General features: G+C 45.4%; 1 protein-coding gene and 1 non-coding gene across 5 annotated transcripts in view; both read right to left on the bottom strand.

The window, feature by feature from the left end:
• LOC144683667 (large ribosomal subunit protein eL42) overlaps positions 1 to 19,417 on the bottom strand; it is a 29,338-nt gene that overhangs the window by 2,819 nt on the left and 7,102 nt on the right. For 2 of the 4 annotated variants that reach the window (XM_078546924.1, XM_078546923.1), the window contains 4 exons: positions 6,301 to 6,406; positions 5,813 to 5,880; positions 3,055 to 3,177; positions 1,990 to 2,065 (listed from right to left, as the gene is read on the bottom strand). In XM_078546924.1, the coding sequence (XP_078403050.1) occupies positions 2,045 to 2,065; positions 3,055 to 3,177; positions 5,813 to 5,880; positions 6,301 to 6,406 (318 nt within the window). In that variant the 3' untranslated portion in view covers positions 1,990 to 2,044. Of the gene's footprint in view, positions 1 to 1,989; positions 2,066 to 3,054; positions 3,178 to 5,812; positions 5,881 to 6,300; positions 6,407 to 8,685; positions 8,776 to 19,417 lie in introns of those variants that run through there. The other 2 variants (XM_078546922.1, XM_078546925.1) reach the window with 2 other exon arrangements.
• Positions 2,819 to 2,890, bottom strand: trnad-guc (transfer RNA aspartic acid (anticodon GUC)). The gene has a single exon. It is a non-coding gene; the product is annotated as a tRNA-Asp (tRNA).

Here is a 19,417-nt window from a genome sequence, read left to right as displayed (position 1 = left end):
AATGAAGTAACCCAAAGAATGGGAGTAGACAGGGGTCAGGGCTTCTATGGACAAAACCCTCAAGTGCAGACTTGAATAACCTGAGTCCTGGAAACATCTAAATCACCTGACAGCAAAATTCTTGTTTACAGTGCATTTCTTAGTGATGTGGTTGCTGCCTCCTTGTGGCTTTTCACATATTGCACCATCTCAGACATGAGTATCGCAAAGACAGGTCAGTTTAGATACTGTCACACAATGAATCAACTTCCCCAGGGATATCCTGAATTTGCTCCATTGAGATTAGCTGGTTGGTTAGTTCTGTCTTACACTGACCTGGCCAGGGGAAGAGGATCATCAGTGTATGTCTGAAGGGCATGAATCCCACTTCGGCTGTATTTCTGCACCAGTCTGTCCTACAACTAGAGATTCCCCTTGAATAAGAATACTTGCATTAAGCAAGTGGCTGATAAATCAATGTTCTTCTCTTCAAATAAAATTGTTACACGTGGGTATGTTCATGAGCACCTGGACTGCTGATTACCAGAGGGGCCCTACATGCCCTCTACTGTTGCCAGGGATCCTCCCCTCACTGCCTGCCATCTCAACACCATGACCACTTCCAGGAACAGGTAAATTCTGTCCCCAGATGATGAAAAACAGGAATCACACTCCAAACAGGAGTATATCTCCAATCTACATAAGATCATGACTGATATGTAACCAAACTCCCATGTGCCCACCTTTGTCCCATATGCCAGAATACCTTTAAAATTAACAACTTGCCTACCATCAATTGATGAGTTCCAAACCTCTACCACATTGTGCATTTAGCACCCCATCCCCCACGTCTCAGGACTCCCCAACCAGCAGGCAGTTTCTATGTATCCTCTCTGATCCCTTTAATACTGTATCATGAAAACATCATTCAAATCATCCCTCAGCCTTCCAAATTCCACAGAATACAACCCTAGCTTGTGGAATCTTTACTTGTAATTTAACCCTTGGAATTCAGATATCATTCTACACTAACCCCCTCCAAGCTCAGTCTGTGTGTGTGGTGCCTAGGATTCCTTTGTATTCCAGTTGTGGTCTGACCAAGACTGCATGTGGTTGAAGCATAATTTCTACCCTGTTGTATTCTAGTCCTCTAGGCATAAAGACCAGAGTTCCATGAGTGTTTTGGATTATTTTCTGTACCTGTTCATATTTTAATGATCTGTATACCTGGACCCCTCAAGTCTCTTTGAACCTCCACTGTTCTAGCTTTTCACCATTTAAGAAGTCCCCTGATTTATCCATTTATCACAGTTTTGCCCATTCACTCAGTCTATCAGTTTCTCTGTAATTTTATACTTGCATCTACACTGCTTACAGGTCCCAATACAGATCCTTGTGGGGCAGCACTAGTCACTGCCTGCCCTTTACCCCTACGCTGTGTATGCCACTGTCAATTTCCAGACATCCTGCTGCCCACTTCTTTTAACCTCTTCAAAAAATTTAATCAGCTTTGTCAGACATGATCTACCCTTTACAAATCCAAGCTAGCTCTCTGACCAGCTGAACATCTTTCAGGGTGCTCAGTTACTCCTTTTAATTTCCCAACAGGTGTTTGGCAAACTAGTCTGTCACGTTTCAGTTTTAGGATTGCAGATAATGGAGTCCGTTTCACTGCATGTTCTGCCAAAGTGATCTATAAATACTGTCACCCTCCCTAGGATCCCCTGTAAGTACTGGCATGCTCCCGGGGACCTGTGGAAAATACTAGCATGCTCCTGACTATCCCAGCAAATACTGACTCACTTCCAAGGAGATGACCACACTCTCCACCAAGCTGTTTCTCGATGTTATGGAAGTCTCTAATTGCTGGGACTATGTGAGTAAATCTCTTCTACACTCTAAGACCTTGACATCCTTCATAAGTGTGGTGCTCAGAATTCAACATAATACTCTAGCTGAGGCCTAAAATGGCAGGTTGAGTGTGGGGATGAGAAAGCAATCAACAACAATAACTTTAATTAATTTTATTGTGAATGTGTACTCCGAAAAACAAAAAGGATGCTGCTTAGAACTGGATGACTTGGCCCTGTAAAGCAAGCAGAAAGCAAAGGTTAGCAAACATCTTGACCATCTAGTCACACACCAGCAATATTGACAAAGGTTACTGTCACCATTCAAACTAGTGAACATCAAGGTGCCATATCTTCACCCAGGGGGCATCACCCTTTTGTGATGCTGCTACAAAGCTGGAGCATCACACTTAATCTCCTACCTGTAAAACACTTGTTCATGTGCCTGCTGCCAGCATCCAGCACTCCCAGGGAAGCTGCAGAGTAAAGCTCCCTCTACACTGTCCCCATCAAACACTCCCTCTGCACTACCCTATCAAAGATTCCCACAATAATCAGCATCCTCTCACTTCACAATTACAGGACTTTCAGGATCCAGCCTGACTTGTGACTGGATTTAACCCCAGCTCTCAGTGGTGAAGTGGCAGCTTACAATCCCACACCAAGTCTCTAACCAGAATTATCATGGACAATGATGTCATTGAGCACAGCATCTCTGGAAATTGTAGATTATCAGGCAAAGGGTGAAACTCTTTCGAGTTATCAACAGTCACAGATTGCAACTCTTTCGCGTACAATCACAGTTCTTGGTTTCTGGGAGTGGGACATGAACCCACAACCCTCTGATTCAAAGGCGAGGGTGCTATGAACTGAGCCACAGCTGACACCTCAAAAATTTTTTATCTGCACTCTCTCCTGCATATCAACCAAAGTCTAAGACATTTCCAATTTCGTGTGTTTCCTCGTGTAAGGTATTAGGACCACGCCAACTCCCCGTCGGGGAATTGAACCCCGGTCTCCCGCGTGACAGGCGGGGATACTAACCACTATACTAACGAGGAATTGCTAGGCAAAGGGTGAAAGGAGCACAGAGCCAGAATGCATGTTAATATTCTCCTCCCAGTCCTGGTAACAGGCCAACCGCACACTGCAGCCTCAGCATGATGCTGCAAATTGTCCAATGCCCGCACCCACAGCTCCAACAAAAGGCCTCAGGCATGCTTACCTTCCTCTTCTTGTCTCCGCCCAGCTCAAAATGCTTGCACCTCTTGATGGCCAACATTCTCTTTGATCGACAGTTGGGCTCCACACACTCCAGTCTCAGCACAATCTTCTTTGTGGTCTTAGCCTAAAAAGACAAGTTCCACAAACTGCCATGAAAACCTTGGTTGCTCTCAATGCCCCCAGTTAATGAATCCACACCATCCAACTTGCCCCCATATTGTGAAACCTCAACACCATTAACCCAATCAAAACAGTGAAGAGTGAATACACCTCTGCCAGCAAAACATTCCCAAGTCACCCAGAAACTCTCAGTGGGTTAGATGATGCCATTTTGGACAACACCCAGTCTCTATTAACAGGGTGAGGACAGGATTTGGTGAGCTGAGACCCTCACTGCTAAATAATCACAATGTGACAGGCAGCAAGGAAAAAAACAAACATCAGGAGACAGCAGCTTCAGCTGGGGAGAACTGAGGAAGAAACCAAGAAATAAATCTTGTATAAATGTCACATGCCCACAGCTGGGGTCTGAGGTACTTTGGGACATCCCAAATCCATGAAAGGTGGCACAGAAATGCATGACCATCATTCTTTAATACGCTCCAGGGTATCTTCTGGTGCGAGTGCAATGGGCGTTGAATCGGACAAACCAAGACACCCAATCAAGCCACAGCATCTTTACTGTCTCCTCCCCACCCCGTACCTGGTCCACCCCGTCTCCTCCCCACCCCGTACCCGGTCCACCTCGTCTCCTCCCCACCCCGTACCCGGTCCACCCCGTCTCCTCCCCACCCCGTACCCGGTCCACCCCGTCTCCTCCCCACACCGTACTCGGTCCACCCCGTCTCCTCCCCACACCGTACCCGGTCCACCCCGTCTCCTCCCCACACTGTCCTCTCTCATCAGTCCCCCAATATTAAAGTACCAGTCTTCCCTAGTATATTTCAACACCACCCAATATCCCCACAACTGGCCATATACATCACACATACATACAATACCCCCCACTCCTGACCATATACACCGTGTATACAGAGACACATTCCCAACAGCTCATTAAAGACATTACACTGCCTGGCACAGAATATTCAGAGATCAAACAATGGGCACGTATATGCAGCATGAGGAAACAACAACTCAAGAACACACAGCAGAGATTGGAAAAACCAAACACTCTCACCAAGCCACTCTAAAATCAAGAGATAATGAGAATCTATGAAATAGGAGGCCACTTCTGCTTTAGCTCTGAAGAAGCCATACGGATTCGAAACGTTAACTCTCTCTCTCTAGAGATGCTGCTAGACCTGAATTTTTCCAGCATTTTGTGATTCTACTTCAGATTTCTGGCATCTGCAGTATCTTGCTTTTATCTGTTTTGGTGATGCTGGTTAAAGTAATCTCTTTCACTATTGTGGGTTGAGGAATGAATATTGGCCGGGACAAAGCGAGAACTCCCTGCTCTTTGAATAGTGGCATGGGATCTTTTACATGCAGTCGAGAGGACAGACAAGGCTCCAAAGTCTCACCTGACAGTGTACCACTAAAGTGAACACCCCAAACTGCTTCTTAACCAAGGTTTCCCACCCACTGTGATTTGACAGGGCCCTCAAACCTGTCCGACCCATCTCCCATGCCTCTGCCCTCACACCTTCCTCACCCTCCCAGAACCATGATATGGTCCCCCTTGTCCTCACTTTTCACCCAACCAGCCTCCACATTCAAAGGATCATCCTCTGCCAATTCCAGCATGATACCACCACTAAACACATCTTCCCTTCACCCCCACCCCTCCAGCATTCAGTAGGGACCGTTTCCTCTGGGACACCCTGGTCCACTCCTCCATCGCCCCCAATACCTCATCCCCTTCCCATGCAATCGCAGAAGGTGCAACACCTACCCCTTTACCTCCTCAATGTCCAAGGGCCCAAGCACTCCTTTCTGGTGAAGCAGCACTTCACTTGCATCTCCTTCAAATTGGTCTACTGCATTCGTTGCTCCCAATGTGGTTTCCTCTACTTCGGGGAGACCAAACGTAGACTTGGAGGAGTTCCAGAAAGCGATCACCATCTGTCCGTAAACACGACCCAGACCTTCCTGTTGCTTGCCAGTTCAACACACCATCCTGTTCTCATGCCCTACATGTCTGCAGTGTTCCAATGAAGCCAACAGAAACTGGAGGAACAGCACCTCATCTTCCGATTAGGCACTTTACAGCATTCTGGACTTAACATTGAGTTCAACAACTTCAGATCATGAACTCTCTCCTCCCTCTTCACCCCTTTGATCAAAATTCATTTCTATTTTCTATCCACTTATTTTTATTCATTGTTTCACCCCCCCCCGCCCTTATCCCATTTTCAATCCTTTTTCCTCCATCACCACCACCACCCACCCCGACAAGGGCCATCTATTACTTGTTCCATGTTGTTCTTTTCAGTGCTTACCCCTGTTCTATTATCACATCCTGCTTTCTTACCTTTGCCACTTTTTGCTACTCAGCACCTTTTTAAGCCCTTACCGCTACCATTAATACTCCCTTTGTCCTTTTGTTCATGACATCTTTGTCAATCTCTCCTATGCCGCCGCTATTTATCACTGGCCTATCCAGATTCACCTGCTCCACCCCCCTTAAACAGTATAAATTTCATCACATTCCTACTTCTCTTTAGCTCTGAAGAAGGGCCAGACAAAAACATTTTTATTTCAGATTTCCAGCATCTGCAGTATTTAGCTTTTACCCCAAAATGCCCTTCCCTTACCTTTTTCCGAAATATAGGCTTTGTCTGTCCACCATAACCACTCTGCTTTCTGTCATAACGCCTCTTACCTGTAGGAAAAGATGTAGTTAGTTATAATCTGAACACTATTCAGCAACTAACCCCACATCCCTTAAAACAGGACACTGAACCATTGTCTTGGTGTGAGGGTATTCCAACAAATCCCACCTCCACATGATGAAAAGGTCCAATACAATCAACCCCCATTCAGAGTCATTAGTTCGTACACCTGAGAAGTCCATGCATGTCTGCAATGCTCCTGGACACTGATCTGCAGCAAACTTTCTGCTTGTCAAGCAGCCAGGCTTTAATCAGTGAGCAAGGAAAACTGCCTTCTCCCTGGGAGAGACCCCCTCATACGGGCCAGCAGCTCTCCACAATGATCAGATTCTGTTTGGCATCCAACATTCAGTAGAGGAGTCCTGGCTTTACACCCAGCACTAATGCCCACCGTGTGATTGCTAACTTACCCTGTGCGTATAAGGAATCCTTTCCCTTCTTATATTGGGTAACCTTATGGGGTTGGTGCCTACGACATTTCTTGCAGTATGTCCTCCGGGTCTTTGGTACGTTGACCTACACAGCAAGGAGGGAAGAAAACTACAACGTGAGCTGCTGCCCAACATCCGACTAAATCGCTTTCAATTTTATGGCATTGACATCAAGCTCTGAAGCTAAGTGTCTCAAGTTGACACAATGAATTTGGCAGAATACCCAAGGCCCCACTGAAAAGGAACTTTTCATGAAAGCTTAACCCCATCGTCCTCCATGAAGGTGCTTTCCATCGCAAGCCAGGCCCAACAGCCCCATCCCTACACTCTGCAGACTATAAGACCATGGGGGCATCACAATGGTGCACCCTTTTACATGCCAACAGATATGCTAGTCCGGACATCGTCAGCTGCCAGCAGCTTATTGACATACAAAGCTTGCAGACTTGAATGGATATGGCACACAACTGCTTTAAGCCATTGCCCTGCTCTCCTCTACCAAAGCGGCACAATCTGGAATGAAAAGGTAACTAGCAGCTTCTTTTCTCTACCACGCCGTTCCCTCCACTCTTGCCTCCAGCACGCATCAAGCTCTTTTGTCACCAAGATTGAGATCATCCCATCAGCTGCCTCTGCTGTTTTCCCTCCGTTCCACTAGCCCACAGGGTTAAACTACCTCTAAGGCTCCTCTGCTCAGCCCTAACCTGAATCTTTCTGTAGTTTCTCTCCCATCTCCACTCATTCCCTCCCTGATCACAGCTTGTGCATGAAACTCACCTCCTGCTGTCTCAACCCTATTCCCGCTAAACAGCTGACTACCTAATTTCCCTCCCTGGTGCCCATAATGGTTGTATTAAGATTCTCTCATTCAAATCTTTCATTATCACATTTCTCGTCAAAAAAAACCTTTGGTTCTAAACCATTCCAGCCTCTCTTTCCTCTTCAAAGTTTGGGAATGCCTCCCAAATCCATGTCTGTCTTTCCTGTAATTCCACGTTTAAATCCTTCCAATCTGGTTTCTGCCCCTACGTGACAGTGACAAAGGTAAACTTTCCCTCCTTGACCTTTGAAACGGCTGACCACGCCATACTTCAACGCCTCTCCACTATCGTCGGGACTGCTCTCACCTGGTTTCAATACGATCAATCCAGTCATAGGCACAGAATCACCTGCAAGGGCTTTTCTTGAACACTGGTCTGTTACCCTCCTTGGCTCCCCCTATTTCTCATCTACCCACTGCACCTCAGCAACACCTTTGGAAAGCTGTTAGTTCCCAGGTGATGACACCCAACTCGACTGTCTCTAGATTGTCAAACTTCTTTTCCCACATCCAGTACTAAACAAAATTTCCTCCAATTATTGGGAAGACCACAGCTACTATGTTCAAAGCCCACCACAAGCTGGTCCCTAGATACTGACTCCATCCCTTTCTGTAATAATTGTCTAAAGCTGAACCAGACCCTTTACAATCTTGGCATATTTGATTTGGAGATGAGCTTCTGATCGTATATCAGTGCCACGACAAAACCATGTAACCACCTCTGTAACATCACCCAACTTCGCCTATATCTCAACTCAATCTGCTGCTTAAACTGTCATCCTTGCTTTTGTTACCTAGACTTGACTATTCCAATGTCCTCCTGGCTGGTCTTCCACATTCTACCCTCCATCAACCTGAGGTCATTCAAAACTGCTGCCCGTGTCTTAACTCACAGCAAGTCTCATTCCCTGTGCTTATTCATCTACATTTGCTCCCGGTCTTGATTTTAAAATGATTCTTGTTTTCAAATGCCTCCATGGGTTGGCCCCTCACTCTCTCTGTGATTTCCAACCTCACAACCCTCCAAGATCTCTGTGCTCTTCGAATTTTGGCCTCAGCATTTGCTCCAACATTCAACTGCCTCAGCCCCAAGCTCTTGAATACCCTCCCGACACCTCTCTTGCCTCCTTAAAACCCACCTGTTTGACCAAGCTTTTTGTTCCTCTGCCACCCCCCCCCGGGCCTTTATATGGATCAGTGTCATACAGGGTTTGACAGTCGTTCCTGAAGCAGCTTGGGGAGCTTGACTATGCTGAAGGTTCTATATAAATGTAAGTTGTTGTTATAGCCTCTCCTATACCCGCCCTGCCTACTGACTCCAGCTGGGGCCCCCTCAGCATCGGGGCGGCCTCCAGCGGCAGGCCGGGCTCTGGCACCCGGGGCCGCCGCCGACTCCATCGATCCCTCCGCCAGCCCAATTCCTCCGGCGGCCGGTCTGTCAGACACGGCAAGCGGGCTCCAGGGGTAGCCGGTGCCCGGCGCCGCTGGTGCGGGGAGCGGATGGCGGCGGATTGTCCGAGGGCCGCAGCCTTAGCCTCACTCACCATCTTCCCAACCCCGGCAGTGAACGGAAAGAGAGCGTGCTGACGTCACCGCGCAGCCCTTATAGAGCGCCAGGGATGCTGGGATACTGGAGGAGCCGCGGCAAGAGCGGCGCTGGGAGGACCACAGTGTTGAATAGAGCCAATGGACTGAGCAGGGAGGGAGAGCGCCAAATATGTGGAGTGGGGTAAGAAAATAAAGAGATAGAGAGAAATATAGATAAAGAGTGAACAGAATAATAGATTGTAGGAGGATGATATGGGCAGAGACTTGTAATTGATGACAGACAGCAATGCAAACCCCCTCATGAATCAGGAAATAAACTCTTATAAATCAAGACATTTGCTCTTAAAGGCGAGTTGCAACTTTTTTCCCCCTCCGACATTAACCAGTCTGGAATGTTGCTGGAAAAGGAGACACCTCATTTACAGAAATACTCAAGTTTTGTGTAACTAATCCAGAAAGATAGTTTGCAAGCCTCAGTAGCGGCTTATTTCATTCCTAAGAGGTCACAATCTTACCAAAAACAAAATCACTGCCCCCTTTGTGGGGGGGTGGGTGGTAATGAGGCTTAATTTCAGGGACAAACGACCTACATCCCAAGTCACACCTGAAGAATGTTCAGCCCAAGATTGGGACAGGGTGGCTGTCATGGTCCTTGTATAAACTATTGAGGGGCATAGGACGTGATTTAGGATACGAATGGGGAACAGGAGTAGGCCATTCGGCCCCTCGAGCCTGCTCTGCCATTCAATAAGATCATGGCTGATATGAATATAACCTCAACCCCATATTTCTGCCTACCCCCGATTAATCTTTCATCCTCCTGTTAATCAAGAATCTATCTAGCTCTGTCTTAAAAATATTCAGACTTTGCTTCCACTGCTTTTTGAGGAACAGAGTTCCAAAGACACGCAACCCTCTGAGAAAATATTTCCACTACTCTCTGTTTTAAATGAGTGACCCCTTATGCTCAAACAGAGACCCCTAGTTCTAGATTCTCCCACAAGAGGAAACATCCTCGCCACATCCATCCTGTCAAGACCCCTCAGGATCTTAAAGGTTTCAACTAAGTCGCCTCTTACTCTTCTAAACTCCAGTGGATACAAGCCTAACCTGTTCAGCCTTTCCTCATAAGACAACCCGCCCATTCCTGGTATTAGTCTAGTAAACTTCCTCTGAACTGCTTCTGACACATTTACATCTTTCTTTAATTAAGGAGACCAGTACTGTACACAATACTCCAGATGTGGTTTCACCAATGCCCTATACAACTGAAGCATAACCTCCCTACTTTTGTATTCAATTCCCCTCAAAATAAATGATAACATTCTATTAGCTTTCCTAATTACTTGCTGTATCTGTATACTAACCTTTTGTAATTTATGCCCAGATCCCTCTGAATCTCAGAGCTCTGCAATCTCTCACCATTGAGATAATAAACTTCTTTTTCATTCTTCCTGCCAAAATGAACAATTTCACATTTGCCCAAATTACACTGCATTTGTCACTTTGTAGCCTCCTTATGTCTTCTTTGCAATTTACTTTCTTACTTATTTTTGTGTCATCAGCAAATTTAGTGCCATTCCTTCATCCAAGTCATTTATATTAATTTTAAAAAGTTGAGGCCCCAGCACTGATCCCTGTGGCACACCATTCGTCACATCCTGCCAACCAGAAAACGACTCATTTAAGCCAACTCTGCTTTCTGTTAGCTAGCCAATCTTCTATCCATGCCAATATGTTACCCCTACACCATGAGCTTTTATTTTCTGCAATAACCTTTGATGTGACACTTTATCAAATGCCTTCTGGAAATCTAAGTACAGTACATCAACTGATGTCCCTTTATCCACAGCACATGTGACTCCTTCAAAGAACTCCAATAAATTGGTTCAACATAATTTCCTTTTTACAAAACCATGCTGACTCTGCCTGATTGCCTTGAATTTTTCGAAGTGCCCTGCTTTAACATTTTTAATAATGACTTGCAACATTTTCCCTATGACAGATGCTAGGCTAACTGGCCTGTAGTTTCCTGCTCTCTGTCTCCCTCCCTTTTTGAATAAAGGAGTTACATTTTCTATTTTCCAATCTAATGGAACCTTCCCCGAATCAAGGGAATTTTGGAAAATTAAAACCAATGCATCAACTATGTCATTAGCCACTTCTTTCAAGACCTTAGGGTGAAGTCCATCTGGACTTGGGGATTTGTCAGCCCACAGTCCCAACAAGTTGCTTAATACCACTTCCGTGGTGATAGTAATTTTCCCGAGTTCCCACGTCCCTTCCATTTCCTGAATCACAGCGATTTCTGGGATGTTGCTTGTGTCCGCTTTAGTGAAGACCGAAGCAAATCCCTGTTAATTCATCAACCATCTTCCTACTTTTCATTATCAATTCCCAGACACATTCTCTATTGGACCAATGCTCACTTTGTTAACTCTTCTTATTTAAATATCTATAGAAACTCTTACTATCTGTCTTTGTATTGCTAGCTAGCTTTCTCTTGTACTCTAATTTTTCCCACTCATAAATCTTTTTGTCATCCTTTGCTGTTCTTTATACTTTTTCCAATCTTCTGACCTGCCACCCGTCTTTGCGTAATTATACACTTTTTCTTTAAGTTTGATAATTTCTTCAACTTTTTTAGTTAACCATGGATGGTGGGCCCTCCCCTTGGCATTTTTCTTTCTCATTGGAATGTATATATTCTGTGTATTCTGAAATATCCCTTTAAATGTCTGCCACTGAACTTCTATTGACCTATCCCTTAACCTCATTTGCCAGTTCACTTTAGCTAGCTCTGCTTTCATGCTCTCAGAATTGCCCTTTTTTGCCCGTCATCTAAAAGGGTTGGATCTAAGAGTATTTCTGAAAAAAAGAGACATTTTGTTGAAGCTTTTCGTCTTGCACTGATCATGACAATTTTCAAGAATACACTTTGAGGGAAGACAGCATTTTCAGAATTTCAGTGCCCGTGTGAAGCTTGGTACGTAGGCCGTAAGTCTCCAAACACTGGCGGATCGTATCAAACAGCATGTTCCTTCCATTTTTTACAACGGTCAAGATACCCAACCAGCCCGTGCTTGCAAAACGCAGTGTCCAACGTTAGATGTGATTCTGCGATTGGACGATATTTGCTAACTAATCCTCAGTGTGAAAAGAATTACGCTGACAACAAATTTAAGATTGTCAGTCGGGTTCACAGTGTGGAGCATTTGCGGTAATGGGAATCTACATATCTTAATACACAGGGTCCTGTTCTTTGCAGACAGAAAGGACATGTACACACATTACACCTGTTTCAGCTAAACTAAGTAAGCGACAGCCATTCATTTGTTCCTTCCTCAAGGCAATGCCTTGAACAATCAGAGTCAAGGTGCCTGATCTTAATGTCAAACATTGCTCGGCAGTTAACTGTCATTCACCATCTGTACACTGGTGCATTCTCCATGGCAATGCATCTACCAGAGTCCACTCAGTCAGCACTCTTTTCTCATACAGTATAAATTTGTTGTTTTCCCTTACATTGTATTCTTGTGAATTGTCCTGATGAATGCAAGACAAAAAGCTTTGACAAAATGTCTCTTTTTTTCGGCAATACTTAAGCTCTGTACTACCAAATGACCAGGTGGATCTATGATGGGGTGCCCATGAGAGGGGGATCTTTGAGCAGGGCATCTTTCTGTTTGGGGCCTGTTTGGGAGTCTATGAGTGGTGGGCCTATGTGTGGGGGTCACTTAGCCTCGGTCTCTGCTCACCCCAATCCCTGGCCTCAGGGAATGGGACCTGGCTACTTGGCATAAGGGGTTCTCCAGGCTGTATGTATGAAGAACTACAGAACTCCCGGTTTCTCCTCCTCCATGAAACCTCTTAAACTCCTGCCCTTCTCTGAAGGTGCTGACTCTCTCTTCCTCCCCTGAAGGTGCCAAGAACTCCAAGAAGTATGACTAATGGGAAACAAAGCAGCAGGTTTGCGTGTGGGGGGGGGGGGTGGATTCAACTTCATGGAAAATTATGAAAAAACTGAAAAGAAAGGAGAGGCTATTAAAGTCTCCAGAACACAAAATAGGACAGAGTGTTTGGAAAGAGCTAGGAATCTAACTTCAAGCACATCAGATAAAGGGACGACAATGAGAAAAGGGACGGAAATATAGGACTGAAGGTGTTGTATCTGAATGCACGCAGTATATGAAATAAGATAAATGAGCTTGTGGCACAGATTGAAATTGGCAAGTATGATGTGGTGGGCATCACGGAGACATGGCTGCAAAGGGATCAGGACTGGGAGCTAAATATCCAAGGATATACATCCTATCGAAAAGATAGGCAGGTTGGCAGAGTGAGTGGGGTTGCTTTGTTAGTAAGAAATGAAATTAAATCGATAGCAAGAAATGATGTAGGGTTAGATGATGTAGAATCTGTGTGGGTAGAGTTGAGGAACTGCAAAAGTAAAAAAACCATAATGGGAGTTATGTACAGGCCTCTGAACAGTAGTCAGGATGTGGGGCACAAGATACACCAGGAGATAGAAAAGGCGTGTAAGAAAGGCAAGGTTACAGTGATCATGGGGGATTTCAATATGCAGGTAGACTGGGAAAATCAGGTTGGTAGTGGATTCCAAGAAAAGGAATTTGTGGAATGTCTACGAGATGGCTTTTTGGAACAGCTTGTGGTGGAACCCACTAGGGAACAGGCAATTCTAGATTTAGTGATGTGTAATGAGGCAGATTTGATAAGGGAGCTTAAGGTGAAGGAACCCTTAGGAGGAAGTGACCATAATATGATAGAATTTACCCTGCAATTTGAGAGGAAAAAGCTGGAATCAGATGTAACGGTATTACAGTTGAATAAAGGCAACTACGGAGGCATGAGGGAGGAGCTGGCCAGAATTGACTGGGAGATGAGCCTAGCAGGAAAGACAGTGGAACAGCAATGGCAGGAGTTTCTGGGGGTAATTTGGGAGACACAGCAAAAATTCATCCCTAGGAAGAAGAAGCATACTAAAGGGAGGACGAGGCAACCATGGCTGACAAGGGAAGTCAGTGACAGTATAAAAGCTAAAGAGAAAGCATACAATGCGGCGAAGAGCAGTGGGAAACCAGGGGATTGGGAAGCCTACAAAGACCAACAGAGGACAACTAAAAAAGAAATAAGGAGGGAGAAGATTAAATATGAGGGTAAACTAGCCAGTAATATAAAAGAAGATTGCAAGAGTTTTTTTAGATATATAAAGGGTAAGAGAGAGGCAAAAGTGGACATTGGGCGGCTGTAAAATGATGCTGGAGAAGTAATAGTGGGGAACAAAGAAATGGCAGAGGAACTGAATAGGTACTTTGCGTCAGTCTTCATGGTGGAAGACACGAGTAACATCCCCAAAGTTCAAGAGAGTCGGGGGGCAGAGGTGAGTATGGTGGCCATTACCAAGGAGAAGGTGCTAGGAAAACTGAAAGATCTAAAGGTGGATAAATCACCTGGACCAGATGGATTACACCCCAGAGTTCTGAAGGCGATAGCTGAAGAGATAGTGGAGGCGTTAGTCGTGATCTTTCAGGAATCACTCGAGTCAGGGAGGGTTCCAGAGGACTGGAAAATTGCTAATGTAACCCCCTTGTTTAAGAAGGGAGTGAGGCAAAAGACGGGAAATTGCAGGCCGATTAGCCTGACCTCGGTCGTTGGTAAGATTTTAGAGTCCATTATTAAGGATGAGATTTCAGAATACTTGGAAGTGCATGGTAAAATAGGGCAAAGTCAGCATGGTTTCATCATGGGGAGGTCATGCCTGACAAATCTGTTAGAATTCTTTGAGGAGGTAACAAGTAGATTAGACAAAGGAGAGACAATGGATGTTATCTACTTGGACTCCCAGAAGGCCTTTGACAAGGTGCCGCACAAGAGGCTGCTCAGTAAGAGCCTATGGTGATAGAGGCAAGGTACTAGCATGGATAGAAGATTGGCTGTCTGGCAGGAGGCAGAGAGTGGGGATAAGGGGGTCCTTCTCAGGATGGCGGCCGGTGACTAGTGGAGTTCCGCAGGGGTCAGTGTTGGGATCACAACTTTTCACTTTATACATTAATGATCTAGATGAAGGAACTGAGGGCATCCTGGCTAAGTTTGCAGATGATACAAAGATAGGTGGAGGGACAGGTAGTATTGAGGAGGCGGGGAGACTGCAGAAGGATTTGGACAGGTTAGGAGAATGGGCAAAGAAGTGGCAGATGGAATACAACGTGAGGTAGTGTGAGGTCATGCACTTTGGTAGGAAGAATAGAGGCATAGACTATTTTCTAAATGGGGAGAGAATTCAGAAATCTGGAGTGCAAAGGGACTTGGGAGTCCTAGTCCAGGATTCTCTTAAGGTTAACTTGCAGGTTGAGTTGGTAGTTAGGAAGGCAAATGCAATGTTGGCATTTATTTCGAGAGGACTAGAATATAAAAGCAGGGATGTGCTGCTGAGGCTTTATAAGGCTCTGGTCAGACCACATTTAGAATATTGTGAGCAATTTTGGGCCCCATATCTCAGGAAGGATGTTCTGACCCTGGAGAGGGTCCAGAGGAGGTTCACGAGAACGATCCCAGGAATGAAAGGCTTAACATATGAGGAACGTTTGAGGACTCTGGGTCTATACTCGATGGAGTTTAGAAGGATGAGGGGGGATCTGATTGAAACTTACAGAATACCGAAAGGCCTGGATAGAGTGGATGTGGGGAAGATGTTTCCATTAGTAGGAGAGACTAGGACCCGAGGGCACAGCCTCAGAGTAAAGGGAAGACCTTTTAGAACAGAGATGAGGAGAAACTTCTTTAGCCAGAGAGTGGTGAATCTATGGAATTCATTGCCACAGAAGGCTGTGGAGGCCAGGTCATTGAGTGTATTTAAGACCGAGATAGATAGGTTCTTGATTGGTAAGGGGATCAAAGGTTACTGGGAGAAGGCGGGAGAATGGGGTTGAGAAACTTATCAGCCATGATTGAATGGCAGAGCCGACTCGATGGGCCGAATGGCCTAATTTCTGCTCCTATGTCTTATGGTCTTATGGTGCCGACTCCCTCCCCCTCCCCTGAAGGTGCCGACTCTCTCTCCCCCTCCCCCGAAGGCACCAACTATCTTTCCCCCTCCCCGAAGGCGCCGACTCTCTCTCCCCCTCCCCTGAAGGCGCCGACTCTCTCTCCCCCTCCCCTGAAGGCGCCGACTCTCTCTCCCCCTCCCCTGAAGGCGCCGATTCTCTCTCCCCCTCTCCTGAGGGTGCTGCCTCTCTCTCCCCCTCCTCTGAAGGTGCCTCTCTCTCCCCCTCCCCTGAAGGTGCTGCCTCTCTCTCCCCCTCCCCTGAAGGTGCTGCCTCTCTCTCCCCCTCCCCTGAAGGTGCTGCCTCTCTTTCCCCCTCCCCTGAAGGTGCTGCCTCTCTTTCCCCCTCCCCTGAAGGTGCTGCCTCTCTCTCCCTCTCCCCTGAAGGTGCTGCCTCTCTGCCCCTCCCCTGAAGGTGCTGCCTCTCTCTCCCCCTCCCCTGAAGGTGCTGCCTCTCTGTCCCTCCCCTGAAGGTGCTGCCTCTCTCTCCCCCTCCCCTGAAGGTGCTGCCTCTCTCTCCCTTTCCCCTGAAGGTGCTGCCTCTCTGCCCCTCCCCTGAAGGTGCTGACTCTCTCTCTCTCTCTCACTGCCCCCTCACATGAAGGCACTGACTTTCACTGCTACAATAATATGTTGACGAGATCCTCCTGTATCCACTGTTAAGTGTTTATTCCTGTTGTAATTGGACTTGTGATGAATCTTCATGGTTAATCAATTAAAGCGACGCTGAATCCTGGTTAGCGTACCTGCCCTTAGGAGAAGGAATCAATGCATTGCCATTTGACACAGGAGGCTTTACGAATGTTTCTCATCCTATCCTTTGGGCAGTTTGCATTGTACCCATCCCCAACTAGTGCCTTCAGCGGGAACAATGAACTTTGCATTCATAGAATCATAGGATGGTTAAAGCACAGGAGGCCATTCTGCCCTTTGTGTATGTGCTGGCTCTCTGCAAGAGCTAGTCCTACTTTGACGTCCTTTTCCCATCATCCTGAAAACCTTTTCTCTTTGGATAGTTACTCAATTCCCTCTTGAAAGTCAATGATTTCAGATTTTCAGTATCTGCAGTAATTTGCTTTGGTATGGATTGGGGATCAACCCATGTTGATATATATATATATATATATATATATATAGGAGCTGACTAAAAGAGGGCTGGTGTAAAATATTTATTCAGTGAATGTATTTGTAAATAAAATTGACTAGGAATGTATCTGAAAATTTGAGTAATGGACTATATACATGGGGATAAAAGAAATAAAGAACAGCATTTACATAGCACCTTTCAGAACTGCAGGACATTCCAAAAGAATTTATAACCAATGAAGTATTTTTGACGTGTAGCCACTGTTGTGTTGAAGGAAACACAATAACTAATTTACACAAAGCAAGATCCCACAAACAGTAATGTGATAATGACCAGATAATTTTAGTGATGTCGGTTGAAGGATAAATATTGGCCAGAATACTGGGGAGAACTCCTCGGCTCTCTTTAAAATATGGAATCCTCCAGGGTAAGGTCAAACAGAAAAAGAAAGCTTATGACAGTCACATAGAGCTTGATACTGTAGAAAGTCTAGAGGAGTATAGAAAGTACAGGGGTGAAGTAAAAAATGAAATTAGGAGATCAAAGAGACGATGCGGAAAAATATTGCCAGATAAAATCAAAGAAAATCCAAGGCTGTTTTACCAGTGCATTAAGAGCAAGAGAAAAACTAAGGCAAGGGTAGGGCTTATCAGAGATGTACATGGTGACTTGTGTGCTGATGCAGAAGATGTGGGCAGGGTTCTCAATGAGTACTTTGTCTTTGCCTTCACTAAGGAGAGGGATGATGCAGATATTCTAGTTAAAGAGGAGGAGCATGAAATATTAGATATAATAAGCATAATGAGAGAGGAACTACTGGAGTTGCTGACATCCTTGAAGGTGGATAAATCATCAGGGCCAGATGGATTGTATCCCAGGTTGTTAAAGGAAGCCAGGAAGGAAATAGCCGATGCTCCGAGGATCATTTTCCAATCCTCGCTAGTTACAGGCGAGGTCCCAGAGGAGTGGAGGTCTGCAAACGTTGTACCAGTATTTAAAAAGGGTGCGAGAGATAGGCCAGAAAATTATAGACCTGTCAGTCTGACTTCAGTAGTGGACAAATTATTTGAATCAATTCTGAGAGACAGGATAAACTGTCACTTAGAAAGGCAGGGATTGATCAGGGATAGTCAGCATGGTTTTGTTAGGGGAAGGTCATGTCTTATTAATTTAATAGAATTTTTTGAAGAAATAGCAAGGATTTATGAGAGTAGTGCAGTGGATGTTGTCTACATGGATTTCAGTAAGGCATTTGACAAGATCCCACATGGCAGACTAGTCAAGAAAGTGAGATCTCATGGGATATCGGGGAAGATGGCGGGTTGGATCTAAAATTCTTAGTGACAGGAAACAAAGGGTAATATTTGATGGATGTTTTTCTGTACGTTTCTTTGTTCTTTGTTTTAGTTGACGAGCAATATGATCAGCGCAGGCTTGGAGAGCCGAAAGGCCTGTTCCTGTGCTGTACTTTTCTTTCTTTGTTCTTTTGTGAATGGAAAGCGATTTCCAGTGGCGTTCAACAGGGCTCAGCATTGGGGCCCTTGCTGCTTGTTTTATATATTAATGATTTGGACCTAAATGTGGGTGGCAGGATTGGGAAATTTGCAAATCACACAAAAATTGGCCATGTAGTTGATATGAACAGGATAGCTGTCGACTCCAGGATGATATCAATGGTTTGGTTGAGTGAGTAGGAAAGTGGCAAATGGAATTCAATCCAGAAAAGAGTGAGGTAATGCATTTGGGGAGGGCTAACAAAGCTAGGGAATACACAATAAATGGGAGGATATTGAGAGAAGTTGAGGAAGTGAGAGACCTTGGAGTGCATGTCCACAGGTCCCTGAATGTGGCAGTACAGGTGGATAAGGTGGTAAAGAAAGCACGTGGAATGCTTTCTTTTACTGGGTGAGGTATTGAATACAAAAGCAGGGATGTAATGATGAAACTGTATAAAATGTTGGTTAGGCCACAGATTGAATTTTGTGTACAATTCTGGTCGTCACATTATAGGAAGGACATAATTGCTCTGGGGAGAGTGCACAGGAGATTTAGAAGAATGTTGCCAGGGCTTGAAAATTGCAGCTTTGAGGAAAGATTGGATAGGCTGGCGTTGTTTTCCTTAGAACAGAGGGGTGATCTAATTGAGGTGTAAAAGATTGAGGGGCCTACAGGAAAGACTGGTTTCCCCTAGCTGAGGGTCAATTACCAGAGAGCATAGATTTACGGTGATTGGTAGAAGGATTAGAGGAGCATGAGGAAAGACTTTTTCATCCAGAGGGTGGTGGGTGTCAGGAATTCACTTCCTGAATTGGTGGTTGAGGCTGAAACGCTCAACTCATTCAAAAGGTACCAGGATTTGCATCCGAAGTGCTGTAACCTACAAGGCTACGGACCAGGTGCTGGAAAATGGGATTAAAGTTGAGCGGCTAGTTTCTTTTTTTCTCTTTTTTTGGCTGGCGCAGACAGCAGAATGACTCCTTTCTGCACCATAACTTTTCTATGGTTCTATGTTTCTACCTGTAGAGGGCAAGTGAGGCCTCAGTTGAACATGACATCCAAAAGCAGACAGGCGCCTCTG

Source organism: Cetorhinus maximus, chromosome 8 (genome assembly GCF_964194155.1).
Source record: "Cetorhinus maximus chromosome 8, sCetMax3.hap1.1, whole genome shotgun sequence".
NCBI classification, from domain to species: domain Eukaryota; kingdom Metazoa; phylum Chordata; class Chondrichthyes; order Lamniformes; family Cetorhinidae; genus Cetorhinus; species Cetorhinus maximus.
The sequence above is the reverse complement of the archived record's forward strand: the minus strand, read 5'-3'. Positions and strand labels throughout refer to the sequence as shown.